The sequence below is a fragment of the Ambystoma mexicanum genome, chromosome 6q, assembly GCF_040938575.1.
Source record: "Ambystoma mexicanum isolate Mex_15411 chromosome 6q, UKY_AmexF1_1, whole genome shotgun sequence".
Taxonomy (NCBI): domain Eukaryota; kingdom Metazoa; phylum Chordata; class Amphibia; order Caudata; family Ambystomatidae; genus Ambystoma; species Ambystoma mexicanum.
The window spans coordinates 856385058-856399352 of NC_090937.1; the positions used below are offsets into that span (position 1 = coordinate 856385058).

General features: G+C 43.6%; 1 protein-coding gene across 1 annotated transcript in view; it reads left to right on the plus strand.

The window, feature by feature from the left end:
* Positions 1–14295, plus strand: part of CPE (carboxypeptidase E) — a 334050-nt gene that overhangs the window by 194580 nt on the left and 125175 nt on the right. Inside the window, exon 2 of the mRNA XM_069631383.1 lies at positions 7664–7860. Within this exon, the coding sequence (XP_069487484.1) occupies positions 7664–7860 (197 nt within the window). The remainder of the gene's footprint in view (positions 1–7663; positions 7861–14295) is intronic.

Consider the following 14295-nt stretch of genomic DNA (forward strand, 5'->3'; position numbering starts at 1 on the left):
ACCTTGGACAAAATTGCCCCACTTAAAATGCGCACAAGTAAACCCAAAGCCCATCTAAATAAATGGTTCACGCCCGAACTCAAGGCCTTACGCCTCACCAAGAGAAAATATGAATCCAACTGGAAAATATGTGCAACTGCTGAGAACAAGGCTAACCTAATATCTATCTCCCGTCAATACAAAAACGCAGTCTGTCTGGCTAAGAAAAACTCATACAACGATCGTATCGCCAATTCTAAATCAAGCATGAAGGAACTCTTCTCCATCCTAAAGGAACTTGAGTCACCTATTGCCATACCAGACACTTGCACTAAAGATCAGACCTGGTGTTCTGACATCCAATATGCTCTATCTAATAAAATCACTACCCTCCAAAACAAAATTCAACTGAAAAAAGACTCGCTTAAACTCCCTACACTGTCACCACCTAAGGCGATCCACATGCCTCAACATACCAAATTTTCCTTCACCAAAACTTCCACACTTGAGATTGAAAAAATTATCCTCACCCTCAAACCATCCAACTGCAAAGGTGACATCTGCCCAGCACAGCTAATAAAAGACGCTGCCAGAGACCTATCACCATTTATCTCCAAACTGGTCAATGCATCCTTCTCTACAGGCATCATCCCAGCTAATCTAAAACAATCCTGGGTGCTCCCGTTGCTTAAAAAGCAAACTCTAGATCCTCTTATCCCCACCAATTACCGCCCAATCACTACAGTTCCGTTTCTGCTAAAGATCCTGGACAAAGTGGCCTATATACAGATTCAAAACTACCTTGAACTGCACAAACTACTAGGAACTAGACAATCTGGCTTCCGCCCACTACACGGAACGGAAACAGCCCTGATTGACTTAAAGGCCCAAATAGACGAACTGAGAGATCAGGGCAAGACAGCCCTCCTCCTCCTACTAGATCTCTCAGCTGCGTTTGATCTTGTGGACCACAAAGTCCTCTGCAAACACCTGGACGTTGCTGCTCACTTCTCCACCCAAGCCATCAGTTGGATAGAATCCTTTCTAAGTGAGAGAACTATGAGATTCTTTTCCCCTTCGGCAGCAGCTGACCCTATACCTATTACTTGTGGAGTCCCTCAGGGATCCTGCGTCTCTCCGACCCTCTACAATATATTCACCAAACCTCTGTTCGACGATCTGGACAATCTCGGTATCACCTACACTAACTATGCAGATGATACACAGATTCTCTTCCCACTTTCTGGGGATCACAGCAGGGATGGGGAGTTGGTGAATAGAGTGTATCTCATCATTCAGGCATGGATGGCCACTCACGGTCTTTGCCTGAATGATGATAAGACAGAGTTGATCATTCTGGGCACACAAGCTAATATTAACAAATTGGGCCCGGATTACTCAGCCTTCAGCATAGACGGAAATGCCATTAAAGTCTCGAGGGAAGTAAAAACACTTGGTTTCTATCTCGACTCTACCCTGTCCTTCACTAAACAGGTAAACTCCCTAGCCTCCACTACTGCCTACACTTGTAAATTGATCAGAGCAGGCAAGCCCTTCCTGTCCAATACCAGCTGCCTAATCCTGGCTAGAGCCTTAATTCTTTCCCGACTAGACTACTGTAATGCCCTATACAGTAGCGCCAATAAAGCCACTACCCTAAGACTTCAAATTCTACAAAATAATGCTCTCAGAGCTGCATTAGGAATAAAAAAGAGGGAGCATATCTCCTCGACTAGGCGGCAACATAAATGGCTCTCTACGGAGAATAAAATCCAGCTAAAAATGATCTCATTAACCCATAAGGCCTTAAATAATGCAGCTCCCAGCTACTTAATGGACAAAATAAAAAGAAAAACTTCTAATAGACCCATGAGAGTCGCCAATTCCAATTGTTTGGCAGTACCTAGATTCAGACTCGCCAAAATTGGTGGCGCCTGCTTCCCTGTGAAAGCTGCTAACCTGTGGAACGCCCTGCCACCTAACCTAAGAGCTGACCAACCCTTCCCCCATTTCAGAAGGAACCTTATCAAACACATTATCGCCAACAACGACTTAACACCCGAACACTCACAAGTGTAGTCCGACCCAATGCACCCTGACGTGACATCAACCTTTATGCTTATTACCGCAAATCCTGTATATTGCTAACTGTACATTCATGTAAATACGGCAAATCTTTATCTGTACATTCTTGTAATTTGTGCAATATGGTGTAATATTGTAAATTCATTTATATAACATTGTAACATTGTAAGCTTCGCATATACTTGTTGCTGCGCCCGGTAACCTAAGGGTCTGGTGCGCAATATAAATAAATAAACAAACAAACAAACAAACAAACAGTGGGAGCCAATGGAGAGATTTCAGAGCTGGAGAGATACGATCCCAGGGCTTGAGGCCAAGGACAAGTCTTGCAGTCCTGTTCTGGATTAGTTGCAGAGGGCGGAGAGTAGAGGCAGGTAGATTTAGCAAGAGGTTGTTACAGTAGTCCAACCTAGAGAGAACCAGAGTCTAGGAGACAGTGAGCTTCTGGGGGAAGGAGAGGAAGGGCAGAGTTCCTCTGAGGAGGTGCAGTAGGAAGTTTGACTTTTTAGAGACATCAGAGATGTGTGCGGAGAAGGAAAGTGTGGAATCAAAGATGACCCTGAGGTTCTTAGCCTCGCAGGTGGGGGTAGGAGGAGAGGCCAGGGAAACCGGCCAGAGAGTAAGGGGAAAGGATGGAGAAGGTGTGCCGATGAGGAGGATCTCAGTCTTGCTGGCATTCAGACAAAGAGCATTGGCGGAACATCAATCTTGAATGGCAGTAAGGCAATCCGAGATGAGAGAGGGAGAGGAGGTGGCCGAGGGCAGCCTGAAAATGGAGTGTCGTCAGCGTAGCACTGGAAATTTGAGCAGCAAATAGCAATGCAGTGGGCGAGAGTTGCCAGGTATTGTTTGAAAAGCCAGGGTGAGAGGTTAGACCCCTGGGGAACACAATAGGTAGAGAGGGAGATAGATGAAAGGAAGGACCCCAGTATGACATGGGAGGGTCGATCAGAGAAGAAAGAGGTCAGCCAGGCCAGGGGCTCATCGGTGATACCCATGTTATCACAGAGACGGTTGAGCAGGATGGTATGGTTAACTGTGTCAAAAGCAGAAGAGAGTTTGAGTAGGATGAGGACAGAGGGAATGTTAGAGTCAAGGTTGGAGAGCAGGTCTTCACGGATGTTCAGGAGAGCAGTTTCTGTGCTTCTGGCAGCTCTGAAGCCAGACTGGTGGTCATGGAGACAGCCCACAGAATCGGAATGAAAGTTAAGCTGGGAGATGGGCAGCTTTTCCAGGAGTTTGCCCAAAAAGGGAGTAATGGAAATTGGACGATAGTTAGCCGCACAGGAAGGATCAGCTCTGGGTTTCTTGAGAAGAGGATGCACAAGGGAGTGCTTCAGAGGGAAGTGGAAGGATCCTGAGGAAAAGGAGTGGTTGCAAAAATCAGCAAAATGTGCAGACGATGCGTAGCATAGGAATGGAAGGATAGGGTCTCCATTTGAAATAAAGTGGTTTATATGTCATGACAAGATGGGCCCCAGGTTTAACATCGAGACATCACACAACACGTCGGTCCTTCTTCTATGTTGATGAAATGCTTGATACCTGCATTTGGAAAGTAGGGAGATATACGATGCCGCTCTGATCAGCAACAGTAGGCTGCGGAAGTTGGAGCAAGTGGAACTAATGGACATATCACAGATATGTGTGGAATGTTGTTTACCCAACGTTACAGTGAGTCTGAGTTGTACTAACGCTATCTGAGGATGTCTTTAACCAGGCCTGTTTCTTTGCCCGGGGAGGAGGGGGAGATGGTCCGGGGCACAGAGGTAAGTAGCTGAGGAGGGCACAGGAAGGGGCCCAACCGACTGGCTGCTCTCTGTTGACTTTTCGATGACTGCAATGCATTCAGAATATGCACACAATGGAATGCATATTCCAGCGCAGCGCGTGAGATGCTCTGAAGTCACACACCCAGCGCCCCTCATGCTTTTTATTGAAAGCCTTTGAGGTGGAACTATTTATAAGTGATGGCTCATTTAAAAAGCCATTGTTTTTACGCATCATGCGCTTAACAGTTCAGTGTTAAGAACTGAACATAGGGCATTTTTATACAGAAGACCAGAACAAGTATGTTAGCTGACCACACCTATGCATTCTGCAAAGATAATAAACGTGCCACACAGAAAACGTTTTAAACTATTTTCTTTATGTTCATGCCTCTTTATTTGGCACACCAACACTTTTTTTGCAGGGAAGAGAGGAGGAAAAGGAAGAGGTAAAAGACCTTACCTGGTCAATGGTCCAGGGTTCTTACTTTCTTGCCCAGGACGCAGTTGAAATGCGAGTGACGCCTCCTCACTGGTTCTGAGATTGCATTGGCATGGTATTGCTGGCTGGTTCTGGCCATGTTTTACTAATTTGAACATCTTTTCTTGTGATGCAGCAAATTCAATTTATTTTGTGTTGTGTTCCTTACTTTGTTCTCAGTGTCTTGACCCTGTAGTGGTGCATGTGCTTTTGATGTGCTGCTTTGTCGGGCCTATTCTAGTTTAACTTGCATAATAATTGCAGTTTCCTCGAATTCTTCGTCAGTGCATTCATTTTGCGGGATAAGCATCTAGCTGTGTGTTTTTTTTTATCAGAGGGTTTAAATGTTTTCCGGGGAATGGGTTTTTCGAGGTCTCTAAGAATCTAGTGTTGCTGAGTGAGCAGCCATGTTTCATGGTCTCTGTCCTAGTGCGAGTCTGAGGCTGGTGCATTTTTCTCTTAGGTGTCTCCAGGGTTGTCCATGTTCAGGCCCTTCCATGCTTTGGAACTTTCTTGTGTTTGGGAAGAGGCCCTACTGATGCCTTGATTCTGTAAGGCGTGGGGACAGGTTGTCACCCCATGAGAGTGGTGGAGGTGGGGCCGTAGTCATCAGAGCTTGGTTGCAGATGACTGCACCTAGTTATGTCCTGGCAAATGTGTTGCTCCTTCTGCCACCTATTTTGGGTGGCATATATAGTTCTTGCGGATGTGTTAGATCTCTGAAGCTTGCATATTAAAATCCCCTATGATTGTTAGTTGTAAGTGGCTGTTCTATAAATGACCAGGAAGGCCACGGAAGTAAAACACGTGACGACCACGGAAGTAAAACACGTGACCCTTGTCGTGATCTGGTCGTTATAGATGTAGGTTCTTGCTCCTGTGAGTTTTCCATGGCCCGGTGTTGATTTGGAGTAGATGCCCTGCCTTTGATTTTAGGGGTGAACAGTGTGACCTCAGGCATCACAAAGCGTTGGCTGTCTTCTCAGTTTCTAGGTGTCCCCCCCCATTCTGTAACTTGTTGGCTTGCCTGCCCCTCCTTCCATTTCCAGTGCTCCCTGCTCCCAAATGGGGCCTCCATCATGCTGCTGTTGGCAGGTCACGTTTTACGTGAATGTGGTACAGTTTTGTGAACGGAGGATAGCACAGGGGGTTTACGTGCTGGTCTTGGAAGCAAGATCACGTAGAGCAACAGAGGTTTGAATCCATGATCCGCGCTTAGACACCAAACTCAGGTACGGTATAGAGCAACAGAGGTTCGAATCCCGGATCTGCGCTTAGAAACCGAACTCGCGTACGGTATTGTGTGCGTTATAAAAAAACAATTAAAATTAAATAAATAAAGTGTAGGTTATCATCAAAGCTGACTCACTGGCTCTTATCACCAAGCATTCGCCTCTAATGTCATCACCAGCCTTATTGTTGTTCTGCGTCATTGCCACTGTGCGCACATTGCTGATATGGATCTGAACAGGGGAGAAAGGTAGCGGGTTATCTCTTGCGCTCCTGCCTGCTGGTCTGATAGATTGCCTCCACCCCCCACGCTACGGTTGATGGTTGTATGGGCGCGCGCATTCTACTTGGAGGCACAGAATTGGGTGATCAGAAATCGGAAATCTATAGGTCCTAAAAGGTCACCACTCAACGCTTGCTAAAGTCACTAATGCATTATTCATGATACATATTGATTAACTATCAGTAAATCCATAGGATCAGACATGCTGGCCCTGAAATTGTGATTCATTTGTCGACATGGCGAATAAAAGACCTTGAAAACGAATCCAACATTTGGCAGTGCTTTCATTAACATGTGGCATTTATAATACAGTATTCCTCAGTGACCCCATATATCAAACCAAAGCTGACCTTGGAGCAAAAGAACATCTTCAGGTTGCTTACTCAGGTGATGGTTCGTAACTTCATTTTGGTGTGAAGGCAACTTCACCCATAAGAACGTAGTTCCATTATCAACGGTCCCAAACTTGATACTTGCCTTTTATGGCACTGCAAGTGCATATTTTAAGTGTGCCCCGCGCCCACCTTCATGTAGTTGGAGCAGCAGAACTGCTTTGCCTGGAAGATCAGCAGTGCCCTGGCACTCAGCAGAGATGTGGTTGGGGTTTGGCTGGAGAGAAGGCCCATGTCCTAGCCTTAGAAAACGTATTAAATTAAAACAAAATCACAATCTCCTTGTTTGAGATTGGGGATTTCAAACACAGCTATTTTGCCTTTGGGGTTGGGGCATATTTCCCGCTAAGAGTCTGTCTTCGCCCCTTGCTGCTTCTTCCTCGCCCGCCACTCCATGCCCTACAGCCCATGAGAGGTCGCCTGGTTCACTGGCTCCATTATGGAAGAGAGGTGCACCAGCGTTAACCAGGCACTTGCTATGATGTCAGCTTGTAGGAGGGTGAATCATTAGTATTGAATTTCGGGCAGCAAAGACTGCCTTTATTTTGCAGGCCTCTCATATGTCAATAGGGTGTAAAGTCTTGTTCATGTGTTGTACTTGACTGCCCCCAGAGCCCAGTGGCAAAAAGCATCATGCGATTTCACAGCCTCTGGTGTGCAGGCCGAATAAGAGGCTTCATAACCAACTACACTTGCCATTGCCTACTTAACCAATAATGTGCCAGGTTTCCCCATTGCCAACCAATGATTGCCATCGCATTGGAAATTAACAAAACACGTTCTTATAGTGTGCAGTACCTTCCTTCCAAAAAAAGACAGTGGGCCTCATTCTAAGTCGGCTGGTCTGGTAAAAAAGTGCCGTATTCGTGGATACCAGCACTTTACCGGACTATCCAACTATGAGTTTACCGGTGCACTGCTTTTGTTACCTCCAGCTAAAAGCCTGAGGTAAGGCAGGTGCCCTACCTTAAAAAAAAAAGCCGGCACCGGCAGCTATATATCGCGGTATCTACCGGCGGTATCTACATTTGCTGGTATGCTGGCTGCTCTACTGCTAGGATACCGGCAGCCTTAGAATAAGGCCCAGTGTTCCTACTTGTCACCCTGCTTCACCATTGCACCAACATCTCTATTGCTACCTCACCATCCCCTCCTCACACTGAAGGCGGAGCGGCAGCAGATAACACCAGAGAGAAGAAGGATGCAGGGTATGACCAACACATCTTCAAATCTACCTCTGTTGGAATCAGTGCTAGCTTTGATCGCCAACTCGGCAACCCTTCTGCAGTGGGCCAGTTAGCAGGATGTACACGTGGTGTAGAAATCTGTGTTATTTTGTTGCGTGTGCATGCACACCGCTTTTGTGGGGTGGGGGGGCGTCTAAAATGAGGTAATTATAATCGCACTTTGTATCGTACCAATGCGCCGTGTCTTGTTCTTACAGGCGAGCCCGAATTCAAATACATTGCCAACATGCACGGAAACGAGGCCGTGGGAAGGGAGCTGCTCATCTTCCTGGCCCAGTATCTCTGCAACGAATACCAGAAGGGCAACCAGACCATCATCAACCTGATCCATAGCACCCGCATCCACATCATGCCCTCCTTGAACCCCGATGGCTTTGAGAAGGCTGCGTCTCAGGTTAGTGAAACACTCCACGTCCATGGTGCCCTGCTCAACAAGAACTACATGCCTCCAACATGTTTCCCTCAAGTCTTATCGTTGTACAATTGGGTTTCTCTCCCATATGATTATTGTGGGGCAGGAGGTTCGGCACGCGACATTTCGGCGCGCCCTGTTGGACGCAGCCGGCAGGGCGCTGGGACATTTTGACGCTGCATCTTTGGTCCTGATCTGCCACCTAGTGGCGCTTGTGAAATCATGTCTAGGAGAGAGCGCTCTTGCTTATTATTAGGAACATTTTTGTCGTATTTTACAAGAAAATAAACGTGTACTATTGTGTTTGAGGCATAGAGGTCCAAATGCATACTAATCCAGCAAGGGTGGGCTGGCCCACCTAAAGCTCTGCCTGCAGCATTTATAGTTGCTAGGAATATAACACGAGTATCATAGCTGCATTAACTTGAGCTTGGAAACATCTTGCATGGTGCTTTGATTGGCAAAATGTAATGGAGGGAAATGTATGGAGTTCAGTCCTTGGAATGGAGGTGTACAGCTCACACATTGCTAGCGAGGCTAATTTTAGCAACTGGAGGCGTTTGGAGAGTGAAAGCAGGAGGGAATTATGTATTTAGATAGAGATATGAAGAGAGAGAGAGAGCGGCCAGAGCGAGTGTGGTCTGTCGTCCCAGGAGAACTCCTGACGCGGAGTCCTTCCAGCTTGGCTCGTCCTTTCTCGGTGCTGTTCAGTCCCGTGCGCGCCCGTGTGCTATTTACCTCGCCTTATTCTCGTCTTCAACACTTCTGCCTCAGCTTCTCTATAGCACCAATAAGTGTGATATAAAAATCAAGTGGGGGGCCCTAACATGTTGTGAACCAATAATTGGGGCTGCAGCCTAAGAATTGTCTGGTTTATAGCTAAGGAACCAATTAAAGTAGTTACTTAATAGCTACGATCACTTTTCTTCCCTATAATCAAGGGGAGTAAAATCTGTTTTAATATGTGGGTTAAATTTAATTAATGAGCAGTCACAAATCGGTGGGTACGGTGGGGAGCGGATGGCGTGTAGATAAATAACAATAGATATTTCCCAAGGCAATTTATGAACAGAATCTTTTAATAACGCATACATTCAGTGTGGGGAAAGTACACTTTCACCCAGATATCACATTAAAAGATGCAGTACATTAGAATATGGAATTTATATTTTTCTATAAAATGTCTACCCATCGTAAAAAGCATTCATTGCAATGACACATGGAAATGCCAATGCATGCTGCCAGTCCCTGGGAAATGTGATACACTTGTTTAAGATGGGAGGTCCCATGACTAGAGCAATGCAACGTGATCATGCTGAAAAGCGCACTGCTGCCATTTGGTGCCCACGCTGTGATGACATTATGTGTGTCCAGGGGGTTTCCTGGGGTGGCACGTGCTACCCCTGGAATCTGACTGGTCACCCCAGGTGCCACCCATTATCCTAAACATGTGTGTGTGTGTGTACACGCGCACACAGTCACTCTTCATGCTACCCCTGCATAAGTCGGTGCCCCCCTTGGGCCACCCCAGTCAAAAAAGTCTGACCACGCTATTGGCCAAGGTTTGAGCGTTGACATTAGCCAAGTCTGAGGAGCCAACACGTTTCCTCATCAATACAGCAGCATAAAAACCAATTTAAGGGCGTGGATTAGAGCTAATGCCAATCGTGCGAATTTCAGGCGCTAACTGAAGCTTAAAATTAAACGTAATGTCTATGAAGTATTACTGTACTGTATAACCACAGCAAAAAATAAATACAAATGATTGAGTTTCTGTTGGTCAAAATCCACATATGTCTATCAAATGTTACCCATTAATTGTTGCTTCCAAATGTCGATGGTGCATTCAATACATGGACCACTGGGGCAACACGTAGACTATCTTTTGTTTTTAAACATGTAGTAAATGAACACGCGGGGACACAGCCATTTATTCAATACAACAAATTCAAATCTTATAATGGCTGACATAATCTGCATCCAAGAGTCATGGATAACGCAACAACCAATAGCAGATGGATACACCATACTAATGAACCCTGCAATCCAAAAGCAAAAAGGCAGACCGTCTGTCAGACTCCTAACTTTAATCAAAAATTGACAAAACATTGACATACTAGAACACGACAACTTAAACCCATGGACTCAAATTACCATACTCAAGCAACACACGGACAATAAAGAGAAAGAACCTACAACTAAGGATCATTAGAAGGAATGCTTATGGGCCCTAATTAACCTATAATGGAACCCAGCAGGAATAACGGACGAGAAATTTATAGACACAGTAACATCAGCAATAGATAACACCAAAGGAAAATACAACGAGATAGAATTTATATTATGCAGCGATTTAAACATCCATATAGTCAATGCAAAAGGAAAAGAAATAGAAAAATCTAACCTATCTCCCTGATCTAAATGCTGGACTAAAGAATTATATTGCAGAAATATTAGGAGATCTGACAGTATCGACACAACCACTGGAAAGCAAAAGGAAACCTGGGCAAGAGGCAAATCCACCGCCATAATTGATTACATATACATGACCGAAAATTTACATAAAGATTTGCGGGAATCCAGAAGTATCAAAACTGAAGAAAGTGATCATTACATACTGGAAAGAACTCTGAATACTGGAAAAATGGTGAAAGATAATGCTGATTCAACAAAAATGAAATAAATATCAGCAACAACAGATTAAGAATTGGGGGAAAAGAATGGAAGAATTGCCAAAAATAATGAATAACTCAACACTAGATGATCTAGAAAAAATCAACTATGGATCGTTACTGTCACCTTACAGATGCAATAATACACAAAATGGAAAGTTAACAGCTAAAAAACACATCCATGCATACAACAATATAATGAACAAGAAAAGAGAATTGAGAACAAAAATAAAATTACTAATGAAATAAAATTTACTGGATAAATATAAAGAAATCAAAACAGCAAAACAACATTACAGAAATTGGCGAAAGAACAACAAAGCCTTGATATTACAAGAGGATGCAGAAAAGATGCTGCTAACACTAAAGAACAGAAACACAAAACAACTATGGGCATTACTACACGACAAAACCCACACACAAAACAGCATGGTAACTGATGTACCAGAAGCAAGTTGGACGGAATATTTCACAGAGATCTACGGGGGCAAATACCCAATGAAAGAAGCAAACAATATACAGCAACACATATGGCAATGGGAATGGGACCATGAAGATCTGAAAAGGGCGATTAATACTCTAAACGCTTCCAGAGCCCCAGGCCCGGACGGCCTGTCCAACATGATAATCAAGCAGAATGCAGCAGTATGGACAGAAATATGCGAAAGCATCTTCCAAATGATACAAAACACAAAAACAATTCCAAATACATGGAAGCAAGCCACCATCGTACCCATATTTAAGCAGGGTGACACAAAAGATCCACAAAACTACCGACCTCTGGCGCTCCTAGACCCTTTGGGCAACATTTTTGCTAAAATATTACTAGATAAACTGGGCAAAAAAAAAAAATATATGATACAAGACAAACTGGTTTCATTAAAACACTGGGCACCAATATCAACCTATTTCTACTAAACATATTAAAGCATGAAGCCATAAGAAACAAAATCCAAATCTATGCCGCTTTTGTCGACTTATGGCTAGCATTTGACTCTGTCAACAGAGACATTCTATGGGATAAACTGACCGCTTGGAAGTGTCCAACAGACATCATCGAACCGATTAAACTCTTATACGCGGACACCAGCGTTAGAGTCAGATTATCGAAAGAAGGGGTACTCGCGGATCAAATCAGAACATGGAATGGACTAAAACAAGGATGCCCATTGGCAGCCACTTTATTTCATCTTTATATAGCAGATCTTGTACGAAAGATCTATACACCTCAAACAAACCCCCTAAAAATCAATAACACAGCGATACATTGCATTATATATGCTGACGACATAGTACTCCTGGCCAAAACTCTGAGAGGTTTACAGATTGCACTTGAAAAATTAGAAATAAACATGACAAAGAACAAACTGAAAATAAATACGAAAAAAACAAAAATCATGACTCTAAAAAAAGAAAACAATATCAATCGCCAGCTCGTCTCCTTTTTATATAGGCAAGGAAAAAATGGAAACAGTAAAAACCATAAAATATCTTGGAATATGGATATCCCAATCAACAACAGTAGAAGAATGGGCAGCACATCTTAAAGAAAACCCTTGTCCCTAGCCCGACAAGCAAAAATAATACATCGAAAGTATGGAAAATTCTCCATGACCCCAGTAGCTACATTTAACAAACAAAAAGTCACGGCCATCTTAACATATGGAGCAGAAAGCATGATAAACATCAACAATGACATCTGGGATAAACTAGAAGGGAGTTTCTGGAAAAAAGTGCTAAATTTGCCAGCTTCACTACCTACCATACGAATCTGAGCTGAATTTGCACTTCAATCGCTTGAGTCCATTGTCTTATGGAAACAACTTGACTTATACAGGAAAATAATGACTAAAACCAACATCCCACCTTTGGAAATATTCAGAACAGAAAACAGCTGCAACTACGATCATGTCTTGGAAAAATGGAAAACCGCGACAGAAGTGAAAAGAAAAGAGCAAGAAATATTGATGGAAATGCTAACAGAGAGACCAGAAAAAGCGAAAACAAAACTAAAAGAAAACGATTGGATGAAAACCAACCTAGAGAAAAACAAATACCGGCACAAAATACAAAATCCATCTGACAACAGAAGACTCGATCAACTTCCTTCATACTTACAAATATTTCCATCGTCTAAAACAAGACACATTTATGAGATTGCGGCTAAATATCCTCCCGACCCGAGAAATAATGGCAGCCAGAAAACAAATACCCAATTGCAAACAATACTGCCGATTTTGCAAGAACCCCCAGATGACCGAGAGCCTACATTATATAATTATGATATGGCCGGCGCTGAATGAAAAACAACAACAATCGAGAGAATGTTCATGAACACACAAACTGTTCTAACACCAGAAGATCGTTGGGCAAGAATGCTCTCTGAAAACGAAAAAAAACTAGTATTCGCCCTAACATCGTTCTGGAACAACATCATGAACAATAAAGGAACAGCGTAAAATATAAGCACGCTGGATCAAAACAAGAAGAAAGAACGAGAATAAGGATAACATTTCATTAGGCCACACTCTGCAATTTGAGCAATAAACACAATGAAAGTCAGATGAAAGGTTTAAAGCGCAAACCAAACATCAAAAAAATAAATAAATAATGTATTTTTGGTATCATAAACTTTATACATTACTATGATAGAGTATCTGATTAAATTGTCACTCTCTCATATGGGGCCAAGTGATATACGCTGGGCTAAGAGACTCAGGGAAAGGATCCATGCAACCCATTCTTTGGCACACATTGCAACTGGGTGCCATTCATTATAGAATGTGGCTTTGGAGCACAGCAGTTTCCATACAATACTACAGGGGCATATTACCGAATATGGTCCAAGATGTCATCAATACCGATACAACCACTGGGTAAGGAAACATAAGCTTGAAAAAAAGAGATTGCTGCAATCACGTCTGAAAACCGTCTAAACTGTCCACTGCATTCAGGATCTGTGCTTAAGGAAAAGGGTAGTGTGGCAACTAGTCCCTAAAGCTATCTTAGTTTAAAAAAAATGTACCACTTTAAAAATACTGCACATGTAAATGCCATGCTCGGCGTGCCATTTTCCAGTGAATGATTGCCCAATTGTATGTAGGAAGCTCTCTTGGGCCAAATATATAAGAAGGACTGCATTAATAAGCTAGAAATGTTCTTACATTCGTTTTCACCATAGTATTTGACAGCTCTACATTGGACATGTTATGCTGCAATTCGTTCCATTGTGAAGCGAAACTGAGTTGTATCCTGTTCTATATGTATTAACTTTGGGCCATTTATAAGAAAATTGGCTTCCCTTTTTATGACTCTGCAGTACAGCCCTCTCTGCAACAATCCATCATTTCCAGAGGATCAGCATTAACACAGGCAGGCCCATCTGGCACGAGGGCTGTTTGCACAGAGCCTGCAATATCAGCCGCGTCCATCTAATCGACCCTTGCGCCAAAATGTTTGCGCCGAATTCGCGCCACTTTGGTCGTGCCAAAACGGCTGGCGCCAAAACGGCTGGCGCCGAAACAGCCGCTCCAAAACAGGGTGTACTGGGATTATTGGTCTTTATTGCCAACTGGTGGGATTCTAGCGCCACCCTGTGGTGGATCAAAGGCTAATTCTCAAACCTGTCTGAAAACGTGTCTTTGGGAGCTATGCCTGAAATAAAACCCCAGACTCACTCGAAAGAGGTCAGTTTACAATACAACCTTACCAGTAAAATCCCTTGTTCTGGGTGATTACTTTGTCT